Source organism: Mesoplodon mirus, assembly GCF_964341445.2.
Source record: "Mesoplodon mirus genome assembly, chromosome: 1".
Classification (NCBI taxonomy): Eukaryota; Metazoa; Chordata; class Mammalia; order Artiodactyla; family Ziphiidae; genus Mesoplodon; species Mesoplodon mirus.
In genome coordinates this window covers 62,897,709-62,910,337 of record NC_138976.1, presented here as the reverse complement: position 1 = coordinate 62,910,337, position 12,629 = coordinate 62,897,709, and the positions used below count along the sequence as shown (strand labels likewise).

The 12,629-nt window shown below is 36.7% G+C and overlaps 1 protein-coding gene across 1 annotated transcript in view; it reads right to left on the bottom strand.

The window, feature by feature from the left end:
* Nucleotides 1-5,685: 5,685 nt before the first annotated feature.
* FREM1 (FRAS1 related extracellular matrix 1) overlaps nucleotides 5,686-12,629 on the bottom strand; it is a gene marked incomplete at its 3' end in the record, with an annotated part of 47,826 nt that continues 40,882 nt past the window's right edge. Inside the window, exons 13-14 of the mRNA XM_082619015.1 lie at nucleotides 7,701-7,786; nucleotides 5,686-5,885 (exon numbers count right to left, since the gene is read on the bottom strand). Of these exons, the coding sequence (XP_082475141.1) occupies nucleotides 5,686-5,885; nucleotides 7,701-7,786 (286 nt within the window). The remainder of the gene's footprint in view (nucleotides 5,886-7,700; nucleotides 7,787-12,629) is intronic.

Genomic DNA, 12,629 nt, shown 5'->3' with positions numbered 1-12,629 from the left:
AGGTATTTATCGATATGTATGTTCCTATTGTCATTTTCTTAATCGTTTTGGGTTTGTTATTGTGGGTCTTTTCCTTCTCTTGTGTTTCCTGTCTAGAGAAGTTCCTTTAGCATTTGCTGTAAAGCTGGTTTGGTGGTGCTGAATTCTCTTAGCTTTTGCTTGTCTGTAAAGGTTTTAATTTCTCCATCAAATCTGAATGAGATCCTTGCTGGGTAATCTTGGTTGTTGGTTTTTCCCTTTCATCACTTTAAATATGTCCTGTCACTCCCTTCTGGCTTGCAGAATTTCTGCTGAAAGATCAGCTGTTAACCTTATGGGGATTCCCTTGTATGTTATTTGTTGCTTCTCCCTTGCTGCTTTTAATATTTTTCCTTTGTATTTAATTTTTGATAGTTTGATTAATATGTATCTTGGCATATTTATCCTTGGATTTATGCTGTATGGGACTCTCTGTGCTTCCTGGACTTGACTGTTTTCTTTCCCATATTAGGGAAGTCTTCAACTATAATCTGTTCAAATATTTTCTCAGACCCTTTCTTTTTCTATTCTTCTTCTGGGACCCCTATAATTCGAATGTTGGTGCATTTAGTGTTGTCCCAGAGGTCTCTGAGACTGCCCTCAATTCTTTTCATTCTTTTTCCTTTATTCTGCTCTGCAGTAGTTGTTTCCACTATTTTATCTTCCAGGTCACTTATCCGTTCTTCTGCCTCAGTTATTCTGCTTTTGATTCCTTCTAGAGAATTTTTAAGTTCATTTATTGTGTTGTTCATCATTGTTTGTTTGCTCTTTCGTTCTTCTAGGTTCTCATTAAATGTTTCTTGTATTTTTTCCATTCTACTTCCAAGATTTTGGACCTTTACTATCATTACTCTGAATTCTTTTTCATGTAGACTGCCTATTTCCTCTTCATTTGTTTGGTCTGGTGGATTTTTACCTTGCTCCTTCATCTGCTGTGTGTTTCTCTGTCTTCTCATTTTGCTTAACTTACTGTGTTTGGGATCTCCATTTTGTAGGCTGCAGGTGCGTAGTTTCCATTGTTTTTGGTGTCTGTTTCCAGTGGGTAGGGTTGCTTCAGTGGTTGTGTAGGCTTCCTGGTGGAGAAGACTGGTGCCTGTGTTCTAGTGGGTGGGGCTGGATCTTGTTTTTGTGGTGGGCAGGGCCACGTCCAATGGTGTGTTTTGAGGTATCTGTGAACTTAGTATGATTTTAGGCAGCCTCCCTGCTAATGTGTGGTGCTGTGTTCCTGTCTTGCTAGTTGTTTGGCATGGGGCATCCAACACTGGAGCTTGCTGGCTGTTGGGTGGAGCTGGGTCTTAGTGTTGAGATAGAGATCTCTGGGAGAGCTTTCACTATTTGATATTACGTGGGGATGGGAGGTCTCTGGTGGTCCAACATCCTGAACTCAGCTCTCCCACCTCAGAGGGACACCAGGCCAGAGCACCAAGACCCTGTCAGCCACATGTCTTTTGGGAAGTCTGAAGTCTTCTGCCAGCATTCAGTAGGTGTTCTGTAGGAGTTGTTCCACATGTAGATGTATTTCTGATGTATTTGTGGTAAGGAAGATGATCTCCACGTCTTAGTTCTCTGCCATCTTGAAGGTCCACCTACTGTGATAATGGGCTGATAACATGGTTTCTCCAATTCCAAGAGAGAGGCATACTGTACAGTACTGTAATTCTTTGAAAGTGACAAATAGGTGGTAGTGACGGTAGTTCCTGCAGTTGCTGTGAGCTGCGGGTGGCTCTGCGGACAGCAAGGGCATCTCTGGATGTGTGGCTCACACAGTGGTCACCCTTTGGATACAGCCCAGCTGTGCAGTGGCCTAGACCTTGGTGTGGCTGAGGGCTCTGTGCGAGCCTTTACTATTTTAAAGTGTGCACTTCAGTGATGGTTGTGCAACCATCACCACTATTTAATTCCAGAACATTTCCATTCCCTCAAAAAGGAACCCTGTACCTATAAGCAGTTAGTTCCAATTTCCCCTTCCACTAACTGTCTGGCAACCACTAATCTACTTTCTGACTTTATATATTTGCCTAATGTGGACATTTCATATAAGCAGAATCACTCTGTATGCAGCCTTGTGTCCATCTTCTTTCACTTACAATAATGTTTTCAAGTATATGGTGGACTTCATCATAATCATCATTGAAAGATATCTTACTTGAATATAATAAAACCATTTGCTCAGAGTGGTAATAAATACATGGAAAAATTAGAAGAGATCCAGCCTACGATTTGGAAGACTGTAGCTTTAGTGCTGATCTCTTCCTACTTTAACTTCTGAGGACTTCAGTCTCCTCTGCTATACAAAAGGGATATTAGATGAGATGACATCAAAGGTCTCTCATTTTTATTCCTGATACTCCAGGAATCTCAAAGACACACAGACACACACTGCTTGTCTTCTTGGAAAAAATAATTGTTACAAAATTAATTACCTAGATTTGAAAACTTTAGTTCCTAACTTGATCTGGAGACAGAAAATCTGAGACAGCTGCTATCAATAACACTTTGACCTGATTATATATTCAGGAAGTTAATACCAGCTTCTTAATCAGTTGAGAAATAAAACAAAAGACAGCCTGAGCTGTTTGTATCAGTGTGGCTTTCCCTCCAGTTCTGAAAAGGGATAGTGTAATCAATGATTTCCATCATGACTTCCTCCCTGATTAAGAAAAAAAGCTCCATGCTTTAAAAAACTATTAGAAATTTGCATATTTTCACTATGCTTTTATACTTTTACCTTCCTATCTCATTCACTCCACATCTCCAGTATCTAGAACACTATCAGGTACAGGGTTAGCACTTCATATTCAATATTTGTTGAATGGATGGTGGATGGATGGATGGATGGATGGATGGATGGATGGATGGATGGATGGAAGCTGTATAATGAAAGGCTGATCCAAACAGTAAGGATGAAAAATACATGTTGACTTTTCTTCTCCGTTTCTTCTTACAATGGGTAGAATAAATAAAAAATGTTAAACACTAAAGGGACAGTGATTCAGAACTAGAAATAAGTTTGTTTTATTAATTTTTATACAACACTAGATACAGTATATTTAGTATGCTGCTTTGTCGCAGAAATTAATCAGCACCAGCTTATGGTTTAAATTACACAGAACCACAGTGTTAATGAAAATATGTGCATATTCTTTTTGGCTGTCTTAAAAATAAACACAAACAAAAATGTAAGTAAATGTCACCTAGTTCATTTTTACCACTCCTTGGAAGGAGATGAAGTGATTGTCATATGTTTTTTAAGTTTATGCTTAGCAAATATATACTATATATATATGTATGTTTTTGTTGAAGACCAATGGTACAAGATTCTGAAAAGCTACACGCTATTGAGCTGAGTTAATGCCCTTGGATTAACTGGGACTTTTCCTGAGTCGGTATTCAAGTCTGGGGAGAAGAGTTGGGTGGCATTCAGGTCTTTCTTTCTGATGCTCTCTTTCACAGCTACACATCAACCCTCATCTCTTCCTCCACTCTCCCCTTTCTTCCCCTTTCCTATAACCTCCCATCGCCATTCTACCATCACTCTATTTCCTTCCTTCCCATTCCCACCAGAACCTAAAGGATGACAGTAACCAATCAAGGTGGAAAGAACCATGACCGTCATTTACTTCTATTCCCCCATCAGTCAAAGCCCAATCATGAGAAGGAGATGAAGGTCTTGATGAATATTGCCCAGCACCTACACTTGCCTGAATTAATGTTTTCATGATCAAGAATATTTTAAATATTCTTCTAGTATTTCTAGTTGCTATAAAAATCAAAGCAGTCTCTCTTTGTACTAACATTTGCAATTACATTTAAATATCACTGTCATGGCAGGAATGTAAAATAAAATCTACCATGCTGATCAGGTTCTACACAGTTGCCATGGTTCTGGATTTCCAGTTTTAAATAGTTAATATAGTTCTATAGTTCTAATATATTCCTCATTCCTTGAACTTTTACTTTCCCTCCTAGGATATAGCCCTTTAGGTAAACAACTCTTCATTTCTTTATTCGGCATCCCACCTTTCCACATTGCGGAAGCCAGTGGATCAGAAGGGATTTGAACTGATACAGAGAATGGGTTTTACATCTTTTGGTTAAACACCAGAAACTACTTGTGTCATACAGAAAACCTGTGTATCACAGCAGTCCAGAGCCTACTTGTGATATCTAAGGTAAGGAGCCTCCCAACTCCACAAAGATGCTGGAATTTAATAAGATGTAGAATGTCTAAATCTTATTCCAACCTCTTTTTGTAAATATTTCTATTAACCAAAATCTTGATAAATGAGCACAAATAAAACAAGCTTGTCATGTTTTATAACCAGAAACGGGACTGAATTTCTTCAGTCACTTTTAGTTCCTCTCGGGGTATTTTTATAATAAAACCTGCACCAAAACTTTGGTCCACTTAATAACTCCATTTTGATTCTGAAGTGACCCTGGTGCTCATATAGCAAGTCACATGTGGCGTAACCATATTTTTCAGGGATTATGAAAAGAGGAAAATTTTGAGTAAATGGTTTAGAAATTAATTTTTAATTTCCTGTAATTAAACCTTGATTTCAGAATGGAGTCCTTGAAAGGCTGCAACATGCATCACTGCTACAAAATGTTTCACTCAGCAGCCATTATAAATTAATAAGGTACCTTTTCATTAGAGAATCAGGTTAACATGGCATTTCTACAAATATTAAATATTTAAGGGCTCAAAATTGTATCAAAATCCTTTCTGAGAAGATAGGCTTTCAAGAGCTCTGTTTTCAGTATTACTTTTCTTTGTTCATCAGCATAGTTCATTGGGACACTTTTGAGAGTCATATTTTTCTTCCATATGTTAATCATCATTCATATATGCTTTTTATTCCAAATGTCCTTGAGAAATGCCTGTCAGTACTATAAACATGAATGAAGAGAAAGGCTCATGTTACTTCAAATTTATCATGACCCTGTAAAGCTGGGGAAACCCAATCATTTGCTTTGGAATGGTGCACCATTCTTATTGGAAAAGGAGATCTGTCTTGTGAGTAGTGATGGGTAGACCTCTGACGGACAGGTAGACCCTGAATTCTTACCTGAACTAGAGCTTTGCAGATGAGTTTCCATCTGCCAGATTCTTCCATCTAAAGCCTTCCTTTTTCACCACAGGGAAGTCTCCTTTTTATCCACAGCCTCTCAGCTTTCACATTTGAAAGGGCTCCAAAGGGACAAAGCAACCCTTTGCAGTTCAACCTTGATTTAATGAACTGGCAGGGTGAGCTTCCCTCAGATTGAAGTGGTAGAAGCACCTGCAATATAGATTTCAGAATGGACTCATTTGAGGTATTGGGACCAAAAACATCCAAGGACCATGAAATTCATGTTGACTGAAATATGGGGTGAGGTCTCCAGAATAATCAAATCTTGTGCCATATAATACTTGGGGTTTTATTTTGGAAGGTATTGAGATGCAAAAATTTTATCTATTCCTATAAGAAACATTCATTTATCAATCTTCCTGGAACTATTTAACTGTGTTTCTTCTTTACTAGATAGAATCCTTCAAACATTATGATAAAAAAAAACATACCAGTCAGTCATGACACCCTGTTTTCTATTGAGCCATGTGCACAAATCCTGGAAATAAATAGGTAAGAAATCCCAAGTGGGCACCTGTAGGGCCAGTTACATTTAGAGTTTCCTGGAGCACATATAATTGTGAGATTTGCCCTTCTTACAGTTCTTTGTTTGCCATTTTCCTTGTCTTTGAACCAAAACACAGTTCTTGCCAGGCTTTGAACGTTGAGGAGGCCCTCTCCTCCAGTTGGTGAAGGTCACAGGTTCACCGCCGATCCACTCCCAGTGGCCAGCATGCACTTGGTCATTCAAACCTAATGTGAACCAAAGAAGTGTGCCATAGGATTTTATTCCATTTACAATTGGACATCATATCAACCTGTTATTCAAAGTTACGTAATCACATATAAATGTAGGCCTACGTTCTAAAACAAGGACTAGGACCTGGGAATCCTGTAAGACACAAGTGAGAACATAAGGCTTTGGGGTCAGGCAGATTGGAATCCAAATCCTAGCTCCACCACTTGCTAGTTGAACATCCTTGGGCAGGTTATTTAACCTCCCTGAGTTCTCTGAGTTTTAGTTTTCTCATCTCAGAAGTGTATATCTAAATATATCTAAGCCTGTTTTGAGGATTAAAACGATAACACATATAAAGCTCAGACATATAAGTGTTTAATAAATGGCAATTATTATTCATAGTATCCTATAGGCAGAACTCCTATCACACTCTTGTCTATTCTTCTTCCTCACGATTTAAATGTCTCGGTTTTCATATTTGAAAGTAGCTTACTAAGTATTATTTTTAGTCTGGAGCTTAAGGTTTTTTCAATCTGCTACAGTTCTAATAAAAAGCAGCTTTTCTCAACTTGTCTCTCTACTCCCACTGGCAGTTTTTTGAAAATTACACTTCAATGTTGTAAAGCTCTTGTAATTTTTCTTAAAGAAGCATTCCTCCTCCTGTCTTTCAGAATAGAAATAAAAATAATAGAATGAGAAAAGAATCCTCTGCAATAGGATGGCCTGGCAGCTCCCAAACCAAATTTGACCATGAAAACAGTCTTTGTTACATAGCATGTAACCCTCTCCCCGCTGGTTCTCATTCTATATTTTGGGGTAGAATAAAATGAAGTATTTTTGGTTGGGAATGACTGTCTCCTCTGGACTGTTTGTTTGAATTATTGATCAGATGATGCTATGCCCAAGAACTTTTTGGGGATAGAGCCTTGACATCAGTCATTGTGGACATAGAGAAAATTTATCTTCCAGCCTTAATTTAATACTCTCAGATGATTTCAGAATTAGACACTCACTGAGTATTACAGAGATTTTGAGAAGCCAAGAGTGTATTTATTATAATTCCCTGAAATACAATACCTTTAAGGAGAGATGGTGAGAATAGTGACTTCAGTGCACCCTAAGAATTCTATTTCTAAACTGGCTTGAAAAGATTTGTATTACTGTCAAAACTGTAGAAAATATTAAAACTTCAGAAAACAAAGGATAAAATTAAGATCATCTATAATTCTTAACTGGAGATACAAAAAAATTTCTAACTTTTTGGCTTATTTCTTTTTATGTCTATACATATAAGTATATATGTATGTATATCACACATATATACACTTCTTTTTTATTCTAAATTATTTCATGCTTCATATGGCTGTAGACAGTGCTTTTTCACTTAGCACCTTGCCACAAATGCAGTGCATTACATATTTTATATACAATATGCATTCAACATTGAATGAACTCATAAATATAAGGCATTTTGTCATGTCTTTAATATTTGATGCCTTACAAAAGCATTCAATATTAAATACTCTTTCATATGGCTATACTATAATTTATTTCACCATCCCCTATTTACAACTGTTTCTAATTTTTTACCTTTAGAAATAACATTTTAAAAATTCTCTTACTTATAAATTGAATCACATTCCACATTATTTCTTGGAGATAGATGCCTATAAATGAAAGTATTATGTAATTAAGATGAGTTTTAAAAGACAGGCTGTCCAACTGTCTAACCATTGCTTATTATTGTAAACCACAATTATTTGGACTATGGAAGGCAGATGTTCTCTTCGCGTTCTTGCCTTCCCCCTCAGGGCAGTGCGGATACTTGCCTATCCAAAAGGGCTTTCTTCCACTGATGTCCCAAAGCCATTGCATATGCTGCCTGGAGAGGACAGTTACAAGGCTGCCCAGGTGACTAGGTGCAAACACACGAAAATGAGAGTGTCAGTGACAAGGAGTTCAACATTTCTGCTGATGTGAAATGCATAATGGAAATCAAAGATAGTTTAAAATAGAAAAAAAGCTATGTATGTAGAAAGAACTTTCTAAGATTTTAATACTCTATTTTTTTATATTAATGAGTATCTGCAGGGTGGGGTAGGTGACAGAAAAGAAAGTGATATTGTATTATAATATCTGGGCTTTAAAGCACAAATTCAATGGGTTTTAAACATCTTCTGAGAAAATCAGCAACTGCTTACTTATATAGATTAATTACTTAATGCCAAAAAATGACTCTTCTCATGGGAAGTTTATCTCTAAATGGCATAAATTTGGCAATTTCCCAGTTAATTTGACCAGTAAGGTAACCCAAACTATTTGGATAAAATTACTTGAAGCCGACATTTTGAGCTTTGTGTGTCTAGTCAAATACCCCAATATTTGTGACTCTTTCTTCCCACCCAGAGAAACAGGCTCAGCCGCACTGTCAAACCTTCGTATGTTGTGCAAAAGTTAAAGCACCTGTTCTTACAAATATATATAAACATTTTCCCCAAAATATAATTCTATTTTTTAATACGTTTAAGGTATACAGCATAATGACTTGACTTACATATATAGTGAACTTTGATTACCACGATATGTTAACACCCATCATTTCATACAGTTACAAAAAAGAAAATAAAAGAAAAAAAATGCTTTTCTCCTTGTGATGAGAACTCTTGGAATTCACTCTCTAAACAACTTTCAAATCTACCACACAGCAGTGTTAACAATAGTCATCATGTTATACATTACATCCCCTGTATTTACTTATAACTGGAAGTTTATGTCTTTTGATTACCGTCATCTAACTCTCCTACCTCACATCCCTCACCTCTGGTAACCACAAATCTGATCTCTTTTTCTGACTTTTTGTTTTTAGATTCCACATGTAAGTGAGATCATATATTATTTGTCTTTCTCTGTCTGACTTATTTCACTTAGCATAATGCCCTCAAGGTCCACTCGTGTTGTCCCAATTGGCAGGATTTCCTTATTTTTATGGCTGAATAATATTCCTGTGTGTGTGTGTGTGTGTGCGCGCGTGTGTACCACAATTTCTTTATCTGTTCATCTGTTGATGGACACCTGGGTCATTTCCATGTCTTGGCTGTTGTAAAAAATGCTGTTATAAACATGGGGGTGCAGATACATTTTGACATAGTATTTTCATTCCCTTCAGACATATTCCCAGAAGAGGAATTGCTGGGTCATATGGCAGTTCAATTTTTAACTTCTGAGGGGCCTCAATACTGTTTTCCATAGTGGCTGCACCATTTTACAATCCTACCAACAGTTTACACAGGTTTCCTTTTCTCCACATCCTTGCCAGTGTTTGTTATCTCTTGTCTTTTTGATGACAGACACTCTTAACAGGCATAAGAATTCCTTATGAATTGTTTTCGCAGCTAGCTGAATTATTCCTATAAGCAATATTTGATTCTATCTAATTCCCCAACAGTGTTCATTAAAAGCTCTTTAAAATGCTTTAAGTAAAAAGCCAATAAATAATTTTTTTTTCTTTTCTTCTTTTTCTAATACAGAAAGTCTCAAAAAAAAAAAAAAAAGAAACAAACAAAATCACCTTGATCTTCTTGCCTGGTTAATATTACTGATATTTTAAAAAGCAGGAAACATCATTAGTAATACATACTTGTCACAAGTTTAGACTGTTTAATTTTTTTTCATTTTGCCTGTATCTTTCCAAACTTTAGATTCATTTCTCTGCTTTTCCAGATCACGTAGAGTGAACATAATCTAACCTGTCTCTTAATGATTTTTTTCCTACTAATACAGTAGTTTAGTTTTGTATGATGCAGTGGTGACTTCTGGGCCTTCTGAGATATGTAGGCTCTTTCCCACTTCTCTGAATGTCCTTGGGCTGCCGGATTTGGGTTGTGTGACTTGGTTCTGACTTTACTACTTACTGTCAGCTCCTGTCTGACAGTTACAGCAGATATGATAGCCAATTTTTCTCCCCTCTCTCTCACATCCAATATGGTAATTCTGATGTGCTGCGGGTTTAGAACATGGAATATGAAATGTGTATAAAATATAGACTGAGGGAGGGCTTGAGGGGCTGCTTCAGTCAATGTGGTGTATTAGACAGAATGTGGGACACTTGGGTTCCACTTCCTGCTCTGTCCCCAATTTCCTTATGGATGTAATTTCCGCCTCAATGTCTTTATCAGGAAGGAACAGGTTTTATTCAAGGATATTTAACATCTCCTCCTGCTTTAAGATCCTTGAAACTATCTTTAAAAGATACTTTGTAAAATCCATTTTAGCTGGTCAAGTACAAGTTTGATTTCCTTTTTGATGCTATGAGAAGCAAAAAGTCCCAAAAGAGCAAAGAGGGGAAAACAGCTGTGTTTAGGCTAGGTAAAATGTTAGACCATAGTTATTTACAAAAAGAAATATTTAGGCATTTGTATGATGATTATTTTATAAAAATACCATTCATTTTCTTTTATACCCATATACAAATAAAATAGAGAATATTAACTATATAGATATGTATATATTATAGAGATATAAAAATAAAATATAGAGACACACACAAATAAAAATCTTTTGACAGCTCTGAAAGTTGAAGGCATTCAAAGTGTAGTATTAAGAACAGAAACCTTAATTTTTTCAGCTACAGAAATAAACATCTACTTCTTTGAAACTTTTTGATTAAATATAGATGTATTTTAGACTAAATCTTTAAGGAGAGGTCAGCAGGGGTTCCAGACACTCCTGTGGGAAAGCAAAATGGTTTCATAGATAATGATCTATAATAATAGAATTACCAAATGTACAATGACTGCCTAAGGAAATGAGCAGATGAGATTACAGTATGTAAATTCAAGAAATACCTAATCTAGGAGTCTGGCTCCTCTGGGCTAGAAAAATAATAAAACACCAATGGGGAGCAAAGGAGATTGGAGATAAAGATTGAGTTGAGTTAGCAATCTGATTAAGGACAAAGGATAGAGTAAAATTTGCTGTTCTTCTTGAAACACGGGTGTTGTAAATGACCATATGTAAAGGACCATCAGGTAGCAAGGGAGCCTGAGGAAACATAACCTAGAAATGAAAAATGGTCCCTGAGACGAAATAAAAACACTCTAGATGCATATTAATTCTAATTATAGAATCTAAAACCATCTCCTAAAAATATTCATGAGAAGGTAAATAGCCAGATTACAAAATGTTGAAACTATTAATTTTACATCACAGAAGGAATCGATAATTCCCAGAGGAATATTTATTTTTCAAGGGAAAGAGGTTGGAGAAGAGGACTAAATGAACCTGAAAAGTAATGGGTGAAGGGAAGCAGAGAGGCCCATAGAATGAATGAAAACATGTTGAATGACAGGGGAGGTCTTGGGGTTCAGAGAAAAATTATACTGAGGAGGTGGCCTTGTCATCCAAAAGTGTTTCTCTTAAAATGACTGATCCAAAAGAATGTGCAGATCTTTTATTTTTGTTTTAGTTTGCTTTTAATCTGCTGCTAGGCATTTGCTGGAATGCCTGTAACTAGTATTAACTGTTCTTGGGATAATCATTCTTATTGTCCTTTTGAAATAAAATGCATATTGAAGTATCATACAAAAGCCATCAGGTCAAATATTCATAGCCTTTTTTCACCTAAAATTTGAAAATTAGAAGCTTTTTATGATATTTTTAAAATCTCGGGCTTCCCTGGTGGCGCAGTGGTTGAGAATCTGCCTGCCAATGCAGGGGACACGGGTTCGAGCCCTGGTCTGGGAAGATCTCACATGCCGTGGAGCAACTGGGCCCGTGAGCCACAACTACTGAGCCTGCACGTCTGGAGCCTGTGCTCCGCAACAAGAGAGGCCGCAACAGTGAGAGGCCCGCGTACCACAATGAAGAGTGGCCCCCGCACCACGATGAAGAGTAGTCCACGCTTGCCACAACTAGAGAAAGCCCTCGCACAGAAACGAAGACCCAACACAGCCAAAAATAAATAAATAAATTTATTTTAAAAAAAAATAGAACAATCTGCCTAACAATAAACTGATTAATTTAGAAAAAAAAATCTCACACCAAATATATTTTACCTCTTAAACACCCTGGAATACCGTCAGAAATGGTGTTTGATAAATGCTTTAATTTCTGGATCAATATGGTAAATACATAACATGTAAGTCAAAATAGTTTATATTACTGATAGATACATAATATCACTCTCTAAAATATGATGGAAAAACTCCAGTTGCCCCCTGAAAACTTTCTCTTGTTCTGAAAGCTTTCTCAGTTTTACATCTAAAAAAACGTCTCAGTACTACAGTTAAAACAATTCCCTGAAACCAGAGGTTTATAAAATTAACTTCACAATGATACGAAAAAATTAGTTCTGAAGCTGCTTATAACATAATGTTTGATCTGCTATATATGATCACTAATCCTCTTGAATTAATAGGGGAGATAGAAAATTTCCATCACTATTATACTGGATTTTATAATAGTTTACTGCAGAACAAAATACCTATTTATGTATTTCTTAATACCATTATTCTGAGATTATGATCTTCTAGGTTTTTGGTGTCAAAAAACATTTCTTATGAAATAATGGCAATTTAAGGTAATATTGTTGATGTCTTCATTTTGACAACCCTGTATTAGTCGCCCAATATCTTTTTTTTTTTTTTTTTTTTGTGGTACGTGGGCCTCTCACTGTTGTGGCCTCTCCCGTTGCGGAGCGCAGGCTCAGCGGCCATGGCTCACGGACCCAGCTGCTCTGCGGCATGTGGGATCTTCCTGGA